The sequence below is a fragment of the Oncorhynchus mykiss genome, chromosome 8 (genome assembly GCF_013265735.2).
Source record: "Oncorhynchus mykiss isolate Arlee chromosome 8, USDA_OmykA_1.1, whole genome shotgun sequence".
Lineage (NCBI taxonomy): Eukaryota > Metazoa > Chordata > Actinopteri > Salmoniformes > Salmonidae > Oncorhynchus > Oncorhynchus mykiss.
This window is the reverse complement of record NC_048572.1, coordinates 77,144,235-77,157,324: the sequence shown is the minus strand read 5'-3', so window position 1 is coordinate 77,157,324 and position 13,090 is coordinate 77,144,235. Positions and strand designations below refer to the sequence as shown.

At 49.6% G+C, this 13,090-nt stretch overlaps 1 protein-coding gene across 2 annotated transcripts in view; it reads right to left on the bottom strand.

The window, feature by feature from the left end:
* Positions 1-1,760: 1,760 nt before the first annotated feature.
* The window catches only part of slc25a12 (solute carrier family 25 member 12), a 28,079-nt gene continuing 16,749 nt past the window's right edge, over positions 1,761-13,090 (bottom strand). For both annotated transcript variants that reach the window (XM_036986302.1, XM_036986303.1), the window contains exons 10-18: positions 12,440-12,524; positions 9,847-10,005; positions 7,222-7,274; positions 6,986-7,066; positions 3,701-3,841; positions 3,461-3,599; positions 3,202-3,360; positions 3,040-3,130; positions 1,761-2,943 (exon numbers count right to left, since the gene is read on the bottom strand). In XM_036986302.1, coding sequence (XP_036842197.1) covers positions 2,724-2,943; positions 3,040-3,130; positions 3,202-3,360; positions 3,461-3,599; positions 3,701-3,841; positions 6,986-7,066; positions 7,222-7,274; positions 9,847-10,005; positions 12,440-12,524 — 1,128 coding nt within the window. In that variant the 3' untranslated portion in view covers positions 1,761-2,723. The remainder of the gene's footprint in view (positions 2,944-3,039; positions 3,131-3,201; positions 3,361-3,460; positions 3,600-3,700; positions 3,842-6,985; positions 7,067-7,221; positions 7,275-9,846; positions 10,006-12,439; positions 12,525-13,090) is intronic.

Sequence of the window (13,090 nt, the reverse complement as noted above, 5' to 3'; positions counted from 1 at the left end):
ATAGATCCATACAGAGTTTGGCCAACTATTCACCATGTTGACACCAAATTCTAATTAGCATTTCAACTAGACTTTTGTTGTGGGAACATTGTCCATTACACAATTCTCTGTTGGAAGGAGTTTACCAAACTCTGTATATATACACACACAACGCATTCAGAAAGTATTCAGACCCCTTGACTTTTTCCACATTGTTATGTTACAGCCTTATGCTAAAATGGATTAAATAGTCCCCCCCCCCCCCATCATTCTACACACAATATCCCATAATGACGAGGTAAAAACAGGTTTTTAAAAATGTATAACTGAAATATCACATTTACATAAGTATTCAGACCCTTTACTCAGTACTTTGTTGAAGCCCCTTTGGCACTGATTACAGCCTCGAGTCTTCTTGGGTATGACGCTACAAGCTTGGCACACCTGTATTTGGCAGGTTTCTGCAGATCCTCTCAAGCTCTGTCAGGTTGGACGGGGAGTGTCGCTGCACAGCTATTTTCAGGTCTCTCCAGAGGATGTTCGACTGGGTTCAAGTCCGGGCTCTGTCTGGGCCACTCAAGGACATTGAGACTTGTCCCTAGCCACTCCTGCGTTGTCTTGTCTGTGTGCTTAGGGTCGTTATCCTGAAGGAATGTGAACCTTCACCCCAGTCTGAGGTTCTGAGTGCTCTGGAGCAGGTTTTTGTCAAGGATCTTTCAGTTCTTTGCTCCATTCATCTTTCACTCAATCCTGACTAGTCTCCCAGTCCCTACCGCTTAAACATCCCCACAACATAATGCTGCCACCACCATGCTTTACCATAGGGACGATGCCAGGTTTCCTCCAGACGTGAGGCTTGGCATTCAGGCCAAAGAGTTCAATCTTGGTTTCATCAGACCAGAGAATCTTGTTTCTCGTGGTCCGGGTGCCTTTTGGCAAACTCCAAGCGGGCTCCTGTCTGGCCACTCTACCATAAAGGTCTGATTGGTGGAGTGCTGCAGAGATGGTTGTCCTTCTAGAAGGTTCTCCCATCTCCACAGAGGATCTCTGTCAGAGTGACGATTGGGGTTCATGGTCACTTCCCTGAGGTCTTTCTCCCCCGACTGCTCAGTTTGCCTGGGCGACCTTGGAGGTTCAAAACTTATTCAATTTAAGAATGGAGGCCACTGTGTTCTTGGGGACCTTCAATGCTGTAGACATTTTTTTTGTACCCTTCCCCCAGATCTGTGCCGCCAGAATCCTGTCTCAGCTCTACAGACAATTCCTTCCACCTCATGGCTTGGTTTTTGCTCTGACATGCACTATTAACTGTGGGACCTTATAGACAGGTGTGTCTCTTTCCAAATCATGTCCAATCAATTGAATTGTAGAAGTTGTAAAAACATTAAGGATGATCAATGGAAACAGGATGCACCTGAGCTCCATTTGAGTCACATAGCAAAGAGTCTGAATACGTAAAACGTAAATTAGGTATTTCGTATTTTTTGGGTACAATTTTTTTTAAATGTTTTGCTTTGTTATTATGGTGTATTAATGAGTACAACTTAATTTAATCAATTTTAGAATAAGGCTGTAACGTAACAAAATGTGGAAAAGGGGAAGGGGTCTGAACACTTTCCAAATGCACTCTGTGCTCCTCAATGAATGATATGATAGGACATTTTGTAAAATTGTATCAGTATAACATGAAGTGACCAAGTCTAGTATTACGCCAAAACTCCTGGTAAGGTTTTGCTTGTCCCTTTTTGCTGTTCATTCCCCTTGAAATAAACACTAACCTCTAGAATTAAAACCATACATATATGCTTTATTTATTTCAATAAAATACACAATGAATTGAAATGGATTTAAGTTATCTAATCATTTGGTCATGATTCTCCTCAATAAACACTTATGTTGAAAAGGTCTGTACATCAGTGATTCTCAAGAGACAGAGTCCCAACGTCATTCTAACATAACAGTGACGTTAGTCACGTTGCTTTCTAACATTTCTGTAACCAAAATGTTTCTCTCATTATCCTCATGGTTTTGCTCTAACGTTACCATAACATTGTCCAACCTTACAGTAACAATTCCTTTCCAGCAGTGTCACGTCTCTGTACAGCAGATCTACAATATGTACAGTAACTTCCTGTGCAAGGCCCAATCAGCCTTACACACGCTGTCCAATCAAATATCCCCTACACACTGTCCAATCAAAGTAGCCTTACACACAATGTGCATCCGAAAGAAATCCTAGAAAATCTAAATCAGTTATTATTGAGAAGAGAGGAGCCACCAGAGAGCGAGAGCGCAGCATGGGGGAGAGCGCAGAGTGGGGGAGAGGCGAGCAACCGGAATGTGTGGGGGGGGGGCACCGGAATGTGGGGGGGAGACGAGGCTTCTTTTCAAATACATGTTTCAGATGAAAAGAGGGATGAGAGAAGAGGAGCATGCAGCCACTGGAGATACAACACAGTACAACACAGTGCAGTGTTCAGGTTACTGACTGAGCTTTAACTACTGACCTACAGTCAGCTCTCCAGGACCAGGGAGAGAGAGCACTGAATTAGTCCCTGGGAGGAGTGGGGAGCAGTGTGTACGTCTGGTTACAATGACCCTGGGAGTGTGTGTGTATTTCTGGTTACATGGCCCTACAAACAGTGTGTGTGTATTAGTATGTATTTATTTTGCATGGCCCCTGGGAGTGTGTGTCTAAGTGTATAGTCCCTAGTGGAGTGGGCAGGTAGTTAAAGGCCCAGTCTTTAGGGGGCAGCAGCCTCCTCTTGAGTGGAGGCAGAAGGGGTATCATGGTGAATGGAGACCACTCCAGAGGACTTGAACTTGGGCAGGTGGAGGCCAAACTTGTTCTCCACGCCAGCGAAGGTGGCCGTAGCCAGACGGTAACCGCCCACGTGGTCAGCACTGACCGGAGGAAGCTCTGAGATACGAGACTTAGGAGTGGGCTCAGACCCTGATGGACGACTGGAGAGAGAAAGATAGGGAAATGGGAGACATTGTATGATAACTTGTGTTCTAAGAGCAGGGAGAGTGTGTGTGTGTGTGTGTGTGTGTACTTACTGCCCTCCGAAGTCCACATTTAACCACCGCTGTAGAAGCTCATAGGTCACCAGAGTCACCCCAAACTGAGGAGAGGATCGACACATACGAGCTGGGGAGAGAGACAGAGTAAGCAAATTCCCATTTCTACACACACACACACACACACACACACACACACACCTCCAGCTCCCTTCCACAGCGCTCTGAATCCCTCCTCATGCATGATTTTCCTGAAGCAGTCCGTGACTCCAGTGTAGGTGGTCTGTCCCGCCCTCGCTGCTACCTGCAGGCGCGTCTTGATGACATCGGCAGGCGTCACCAGGGAGGCAGCAGGGATACCTGGGAAATGGAGTCAAAGGGTATCACCTGTGGCTATGACTGTTTTTGACAGTCAAATAAAATGGAATTGAATTGCATCGCTCGGTAGGTGTGTGTGTACCGCCGATGGCTCCAGCAGCTAACAGCTGAAATGCGCCCAGTCTTCCCTGTTCGTCGGCGAACTGAGCCTTGGTGTGGGCGTACACTGGGAAGAAGATGGCTGAGAAAGGGATGTCTCTCAAGAAACACGCTTTAGCACCCTACATACACAAAGGGTAAGTGACAGACATTTTCAATCAAAAGGCCTTTGTTTCTCAAAATACAAGCACAATGCCACCAGACGTAATGGTCAAAGACACACCTTGTAGAGGCCGAACAAGCCGAGGTCTCGGATAACACTGAGGGCGCTGATTCTAGGTCCTGTGGTGATCTCTCCTGCCACCTGCAATCTGATCTTGACTATCTCCAGCGGGTTAGTAAAGACCACCTGGGAACCCCCTGCCTGCAGAGAGAGAGACATAGGGGACATGAGGAAGGGAGGGTTGCTACCACAGCCTCCCAGTTAAGTAGGATTAGGTGGAATAGAATGAGCGGGGTTTAGGGTTGGGAAGTTTGAGTAAGATGGAACAGACTTGTTTATGTGCTGCTGTGCGGTTTGTTGCTAACGTTTCGCGCTGCAAACCCAGCTTCAGACGCAATCGTTAGGCATGGGTAATTTATGTGTAGGAAAGGATGAAACAGAATCTGTGCCACCAGTAAGTACAGATAGTAGTATAAATCCCCTCGCACAGTCCCCGCAGCAGGACAACTTTCTCATGGCTTCTGGAGGGAAATGCTGTAGGAACGCTCAACCGGTATAGCTCATTCAGCCGACAGAAACTTTCAATCGGTTCTCCCCTTTAAGCAACGAGTCAGAGTCTCCTCTATCCGTTACAGGGTCTGAGACACCGAAGCCTCCCACCATTAGCTCTGACAAATTGAAAACCCTAGTCATTGGCGACTCCATTACTCGCAGTATTAGACTTAAAACTAATCATCCAGCGATCATACACTGTTTACCGGGGGGCAGGGCTACCGACATTAAGGCTAATCTGAAGATGGTGCTGGCTAAAGCTAAAACTGGCGAGTGTAGAGAGTATAGAGATATTGTTATCCACGTCGGCACCAACGATGTTCGGATGGAACAGTCAGAGGTCACCAAGCACAACATAGCTTCAGCGTGTAAATCAGCTAGAAAGATGAGTCGGCATCGAGTAATTGTCTCTGGCCCCCTCCCAGTTAGGGGGAGTGATGAGCTCTACACAACTCAATCGCTGGTTGAAAATGTTCCTGCCCCTCCCAAAATATTTAATTTTTAGATAATTGGACTCACCCACAATCAGGACCTTCACTCCTCCCTAGCTGGTGGGGTGCTCTCATCTTATCTATGAACATAGACGGGGCTCTAACTCCCCCAGCTCCACAATGAGATAGCCTGCTGCCTGGCCTGCACCCTGCTAGCTTAGTGGAGTCTGCCACTAGTATAGTCAGTGTTGTCAGCTCAGCTATCCCCATTGAGACAGTGTCTGTGCCTAGGTTGGGCAAAACTAAACATGGCGGTGTTCGCCTTAGCAATCTCGCTGGAATAAAGACCTCCTCCATTCCTGTCTTTATTGAAAGAGATTGTGATCTCACATCTCAATATAGGGCTACTTAATGTTAGATCCCTCAAAGGCTTTCGGAGCCATCATCGACTCAGTGGGTTTTGTCCAACATGTCTCTGGACCTACTCACTGTCACAGTCATACTCTGGACCTAGTTTTGTCCCATGGAATAAATGTTGTGGATCTTAATGTTTTTCCTCAAAATCCTGGACTATCGGACCAAGATTTTATTACGTTTGCAACCGCAACAAATCATCTGCTTAGACGAGAGGTCGACCGATTAATCGGAATGGCCGATTAATTAGGGCCGATTTCAAGTTTTCATAACAATCGGAAATCTGTATTTTTGGACACCAATTTGGGCGATTTAAAAAACAAATATATATATATATATATTTTTTTACACCTTTATTTAATCTTTATTTAACTAGGCAAGTCAGTTAATAACACATTCTTATTTTCAATTACGGCCTAGGAACGATGGGTTAACTGTCTCGTTCAGGGGCAGAACGACAGATTTTCACCTGGTCAGCTCGGGGGATTCAATCTTGCAACCTTACAGTTAACTAGTCCAACGCTCTAACCACCTGCCTCTCATTGCACTCCACGAGGAGACTGCCTGTTACGCGAATGCAGTAATTCAAAGTAAGTTGCTAGCTAGCATTAAACTTATCTTATAAAAAACAATCAATCATAATCACTAGTTAACTACACATGGTTGATGATATTACTAGTTTATCTAGCGTGTCCTAGATCGATATTATATCCATCGATATAATCGATGCGGTGCGTATCGTTGCTCCAATGTGTACCTAACCATGAACATCAATGCATTTTTTTTTTTTTTTTTACCTTTCAAGGTAAAAATCTGTCGTTCTGCCCCTGAACGAGGCAGTTAACCCACCATTCCTAGGCCGTCATTGAAAATAAGAATGTGTTCTTAACTTACTTGCCTAGTTAAATAAAGATTAAATAAAGGTGTAAAAAAAATATATATATCTTGTTTTTAAATTGCCCAAATTGGTGTCCAAAAATACGGATTTACGATTGTTATGAAAACTTGAAATCGGCCCTAATTAAATCGGCCATTCCGATTAATCGGTCGACCTCTACAAGACACAGGCCTCCTTACTGTCCCTAGAATGTGGGGGAGATCTTCGTGGGCTATACTCGGCCTTGTCTCAGCATAGTAGGTTGGTGGTTGAAGATGTCCCTCTAGTGGTGTCCTGCCTGTTTGGCCCTGTCCGGGGGGTATCGTCGGACAGGGCCACAGTGTCTCCCGATCACTCCCATCTCAGCCTCCAGTATTTATGCTGCAATAGTTTGCGTCGGGGGGCTAGGGTCAGTCTGTTATATCTGGTGTATTTCTCCTGTCTTATTCAGTGTCCTGTGTGAATTTAAGTATGCTCCCTCTAATTCCCTCTCTCCTCTCGGAGGACCTGAGCCCTAAGACCATGCCTCAGGACTACCTGGCCTGAAGACTCCTTGCTCTCCCCAGTCCACCTGGTCATGCTGCTGCTCCAGTTTCAACTGTTCTGCTTGTGCTATGGAACCCTGAACTGTTCACTGGATGTGCCACCTTGTCCCAGACCTGCTGTTTTGGACTCTCTCTCTACCGCACCTGCTGTCTCTAACTCTGAATGATCGGCTATGAAAAGCCAGCTGACATTTACTCCTGAGGTGCTGACCTGTTGCACCCTCCACAACCACTGTGATTATTATTATCTGACCCTGCTGGTCATCTATGTACATTTGAACATCTTGGCCATGTTCTGTTATAATCTCCACCCGGCACAGCCAGAAGAGGACTGGCCACCCCTCATAGCCTGCTTTCTCTCTAGGTTCTGGCCTTTCTAGGGAGATTTTCCTAGCCACTGTGCTTCTGCATTGCTTGCTGTTTTGGGGTTTAGGATGGGTTTCTGTACAGCACCTGTGTGACATCAGCTGATGTAAAAAGGGCTTTATAAATACATTTGATTGACTGATTGACCAGTCTTACTCACACAGGCTCCAGCCAGCACCTCAGCAGCAAAGGGAATGGTGTCGCCTTTACCGGTGAACTTATCTCTCACAAAGTCATTCACCTACAGGGAGAGAGGGGGTAGAGAGAGAGGGGGAATCAGCAGAGATACTACAGAGGGAATTGTCAGGAACCTCTTAGAAAGAATGTAGTGTTAATTAAGGATTCATCTCCATAGTGATTGGCTGAGTGAACAGGAGGGAGAGGAGTTTGACTCACTGTGAGTTTGATGGCCTTCTCTGGAGCCACGCCTATGAGCTGGGGAAGAAGACCTGGAGAGCAGCATGGGAGATTGAGTCCACACATGACATGAACCACATCTCACGATGACTAGTTTCTCAGGGTAGATGGAGAGAAGGGAGAAGAGTGCAGGGATGAGAATGAAGGAAAGGGAAGAATTAAAAGGACCAAGGAAGAAGTGAATGGATGGATGCAGGTTTAGTGTTGCAGTGTGGGTGAGCCAACACTAGATGGGAGCCTTCAGTCCTTTTCCCATTAACAGAAGAGAGAGCAGAAGGAGGAGAGCAGTGAAAATAAACTCAGCAAAAAAAGAAACGGCCCTTTTTCAGGACCCTGTCTTTCAAAGATAATTTGTAAAAATCCAAATAACTTCACAGATGTTCATTGTAAAGGGTTTAAACACAGTTTCTCATGCTTGGGATGAACCATAAACAATTAATGAACATGCACCCGTGGAACGGTCGTTAAACCACTAATTGCCTACCGACTGTAAGCTGTTAAGGTCACAGTTATGAAAACTTAGGACACTAAAGAGGCCTTTCTACTGACTCTGAAAAACACAAAAAGAAATATGCCCAGGGTCCCTGCTCATCTGCGTGAATGTGCTTTAGGCATGCTGCAAGGCGGCATGAGGACTGCAGATGTGGCCAGGGCAATAAATTGCAATGTCCGTACTGTGAGATGCCTAAGACAGAGCCACAGGGAGACAGGACGGACAGCTGATCGTCCTTGCAGTGGCAGACCACGTGTAGCAACACCTACACAGGATCGGTACATCTGAACATCACACCTGTGGGACAGGTACACAGGATGGCAACAACAACTGCCCGAGTTACACCAGGAACGCACAATCAGTGCTCAGACTGTCCGCAATAGGCTGACAGAGGCTGGACTGAAGGCCTGTCTGGTCAGGGCGTGCCTTACAACATCACCGGCAACAACGTAGCCTATGGGCACAAACCCACCGTTGCTGGATCAGACAGGTCTGGCAAAAAGTGCTCTTCACTGATGCGTCGCAGTTTTGTCTCACCAGGGGTGATGGTCGGATTCGCGTTTATCGTCGAAGGAATGAGCGTTACACCGAGGCCTGTACTCTGGAGTGGGATCGATTTGGAGGTGGAGGGTCTGTGTGTCACAGCATAATCGGACTGAGCTTGTTGTCATTGCAGGCAATCTCAACGCTGTGTGTTACAGGGAAGACATCCTCCTCCCTCATGTGGTACCCTTCCTGCAGGCTTATCCTGACATGACCCTCCAGCATGACAATGCCACCAGCCATACTGCTCGTTCTGTGCGTGGGGGGGGGGGGGGGGGGGGGGGGGCAATCCCCCCAGAAATGTCTGGGAACTTGCAGGTGCCTTGGTGGAAGAGTGGAGTAACATCGCACAGCAAGAACTGGCAAATCTGGTGCAGTACATGAGGAGATGCACTGCAGTACTTAATGCAGCTGGTGGCCAACCCAGATACTGACTGTTACTTTTGATTTTGACCCCCCCCTTTGTTCAGGGACACATTATTCCATTTCTGTTAGTCACATGTCTGTGGAACTTGTTCAGTTTATGTCTCAGTATTTGAATCTTGTGATGTTCATACAAATATTTACACATGTTAAGTTTGCTGAAAATAAACACAGTTGACAGTTAGAGGACATTTCTTTTTTTGCTGAGTGTAGGTAAAAGAAGAGCAGGATATGAAAAATGTGGAACAGGAGAAAAGAGTGGAGGAGACAGGGATAGAAAGAGAGATAAAGAGCAGAAGAGATGGATAGAGGGGAAAACAGCAGCCATGAAGGGAAGAAGAGCGATCAGGAGAGCAGCCATGAGGGGAAGAAGAGTGATCAGGAGAGCAGCCATGAGGGGAAGAAGAGTGATCAGGAGAGCAGCCATGAGGGGAAGAAGAGTGATCAGGAAAGCAGCCATGAGGGGAAGAAGAGCGATCAGAAGAGTAGCCATGAGGGGAAGAAGAGCGATCAGGAGAGCAGCCATGAGGGGAAGAAGAGCGATCAGAAGAGTAGCCATGAGGGGAAGAAGAGTGATCAGGAGAGCAGCCATGAAGGGAAGAAGAGTGATCAGGAGAGCAGCCATGAGGGGAAGAAGAGCGATCAGGAGAGCAGCCATGAGGGGAAGAAGAGTGATCAGGAGAGCAGCCATGAGGGGAAGAAGAGTGATCAGGAGAGCAGCCATGAAGGGAAGAAGAGCGATCAGGAGAGCAGCCATGAGGGGAAGAAGAGCGATCAGGAGAGCAGCCATGAGGGGAAGAAGAGTGATCAGGAGAGCAGCCATGAAGGGAAGAAGAGCGATCAGGAGAGCAGCCATGAGGGGAAGAAGAGCGATCAGGAGAGCAGCCATGAGGGGAAGAAGAGCGATCAGGAAAGCAGCCATGAGGGGAAGAAGAGCGATCAGAAGAGTAGCCATGAGGGGAAGAAGAGCGATCAGGAGAGCAGCCATGAGGGGAAGAAGAGCGATCAGGAAAGCAGCCATGAGGGGAAGAAGAGCGATCAGGAGAGCAGCCATGAGGGGAAGAAGAGCGATCAGGAGAGCAGCCATGAGGGGAAGAAGAGTGATCAGGAGAGCAGCCATGAGGGGAAGAGGTGTCTGTCCGTACCTCTGTAGAAGCCGAAGAAACCTTCATAGCGCAGCACCTTCTTGGCACAGTCAAAGCTGTTCTTGTACATCAGTTCTCCTACGAACGAGCCTGTACTCCTCTGGTTCTGCATCCTGGTCTTAACCAGGTCTATAGGATACACCGCCGTGGCTCCCGTAGCTACACACACACAGTCTTGTTTTACTAACCTTGTGAGGACACAGTTGATTCCTATTCAAAATCCTATTTTCGCTAACCCCGAAACCTAACCTAACCTTAACCTAACCTTCAACAAGCAAGCCTAATTGTTTTTATTTTTGGTTGTTGTATTTTACCCCCTTTTTCGATCTCGTCTCACTGCCGGCCTGCCACAAGAGCTCGATGAGCCAAGTAAAGCCCCCCGGCAAAACCCTTGCCAAACCCCCACGAAGCTGGGCCAATTGTACGCTGCCCTATGGGACTCCCGATCACGTCCGGTTGTGATACAGCCCGTGATCGAACACAGGTCTGTAGTGACGCACCTAGCTATGCCTTAGACCACTGCACCACTCGGGAGGCCCCCTAATTTAAACCCTAAACCGCCTAGAAATAGTCCAAATGTCCCCAGTTGGTAGAACTTCTGTTCCGTTTAATATGCTATAGTTAAATTATTCTATAGTTAAACATGTCTGTCGACATACACAGAAGATTTGAACCATCTCAAATGAGCTTCTAAGTCTGCTATTGAAACTGGAAATATTTCAAATGTACTATCCCTTACCTGAAACCTTACCCCTATCCCTTACCTAACCCAGTCCCTTACCTCACCCCACCCCACCCCACCCCCCTTACTGCATCACCCCCTCCCCGAGCCCCTTACTGCATCACCCCCTCCCCACCACCCTTACTGCATCACCCCGTCCCCAGTCCCTTACCTCACCCTCTCCCCAGTCCCTTACCTCACCCCGAGTCCCTTACTGCATCACCCCCTCCCCACCACCCTTACTGCATCACCCCGTCCCCAGTCCCTTACCTCACCCTCTCCCCGAGCTCCTTACTGCATCACCCCCTCCCCACCACCCTTACTGCATCACCCCGTCCCCAGTCCCTTACCTCACCCTCTCCCCAGTCCCTTACCTCACCCCCTCCCCAGTCCCTTACCTCACCCCGAGTCCCTTACTGCATCACCCCCTCCCCACCACCCTTACTGCATCACCCCGTCCCCAGTCCCTTACCTCACCCTCTCCCCAGTCCCTTACCTCACCCCGAGCCCCTTACTGCATCACCCCCTCCCCACCACCCTTACTGCATCACCCCGTCCCCAGTCCCTTACTGCATCACCCCCTCCCCGAGTCCCTTACTGCATCACCCCCTCCCCGAGTCCCTTACTGCATCACCCCCTCCCCGAGTCCCTTACTGCATCACCCCCTCCCCGAGTCCCTTACTGCATCACCCCCTCCCCAAGTCCCTTACTGCATCACCCCCTCCCCGAGTCCCTTACTGCATCACCCCCTCCCCGAGTCCCTTACTGCATCACCCCCTCCCCAGTCCCTTACCTCACCCTCTCCCCAGTCCCTTACTGCATCACCCCCTCCCCAGCCCCTTACTGCATCACCCCCTCCCCAGTCCCTTACCCCTCCCCAGTCCCTTACTGCATCACCCCCTCCCCAGCCCCTTACTGCATCACCCCCTCCCCAGCCCCTTACTGCATCACCCCCTCCTCAGCACCTTACTGCATCACCCCCTCCCCAGTCCCTTACTGCATCACCCCCTCCCCAGTCCCTTACTGCATCACCCCCTCCCCAGTCCCTTACTGCATCACCCCCTCCCCAGCCCCTTACTGCATCACCCCCTCCCCAGCCCCTTACTGCATCACCCCCTCCCCAGTCCCTTACCCCTCCCCAGTCCCTTACTGCATCACCCCCTCCCCAGTCCCTTACTGCATCACCCCCTCCCCAGTCCCTTACCCCTCCCCAGTCCCTTACTGCATCACCCCCTCCCCAGTCCCTTACTGCATCACCCCCTCCCCAGTCCCTTACTGCATCACCCCCTCCCCAGTCCCTTACTGCATCACCCCCTCCCCAGTCCCTTACCCCTCCCCAGTCCCTTACTGCATCACCCCCTCCCCAGTCCCTTACCCCTCCCCAGTGCCTTACTGCATCACCCCCTCCCCAGTCCCTTACTGCATCACCCCCCATCCCCAGTCACTTACTGCATCACCCCCTCCCCAGCCCCTTACTGCATCACCCCCTCCCCAGTCCCTTACCCCTCCCCAGTCCCTTACTGCATCACCCCCTCCACAGTCCCTTACCCCTCCCCAGTCCCTTACTGCATCACCCCCTCCCCAGTCCCTTACCCCTCCCCAGTGCCTTACTGCATCACCCCCTCCCCAGTCCCTTACTGCATCACCCCCTCCCCAGTCCCTTACTGCATCACCCCCTCCCCAGCCCCTTACTGCATCACCCCCTCCCCAGCCCCTTACTGCATCACCCCCTCCCCAGTCCCTTACCCCTCCCCAGTCCCTTACTGCATCACCCCCTCCCCAGTCCCTTACCCCTCCCCAGTCCCTTACTGCATCACCCCCTCCACAGTCCCTTACCCCTCCCTAGTCCCTTACCCCTCCCCAGTCCCTTACCTCCAGCAATTGAGCCCAAGCTGAAACGGTAGGCTGACTCTGCAACCTGCAGCAACACTGACCTGGAACCATCACCCTGGCTCTGCTATAGAGGGACAGAGAGAGAGAGTCACACATGCATGCTCATTTACTTGAGCGCGCACACACGCGCGCGCACACACACGCGCGCACACACACACTATCACACCCACCCACACACACTAGCACACCCACCCACACTAGCACACCCACCCCCACACCCACCCCCACTAGCACACACCAACCCCCACTAGCACACCCACCCACACACACTAGCACACCCACCCACACACACTAGCACACCCACCCACCCACCCACACCCACCCCCACTAGCACACACACACACACAAACACACTAGCACACACACACCAGCACACACAAACTGAAAGAGCGAACCACTGCTTTTAATCAGGGCAAGGCGACCGGAAACATCACAGAATACAAACAGTGTAGCTATTCCCTCCGCAAGGCAATCAAACAAGCTAAGCGTCAGTATAGAGACAAAGTAGAGTTGCAATTCAACAGCCCAGACACGAGAGGTATGTGTCAGGGTCTTCAGTCAATCACGGACTACAAAAAGAAAACCAGCCCAGTCGCAGACTTCTATGTAAGAATGCTGTTCAGACTACAG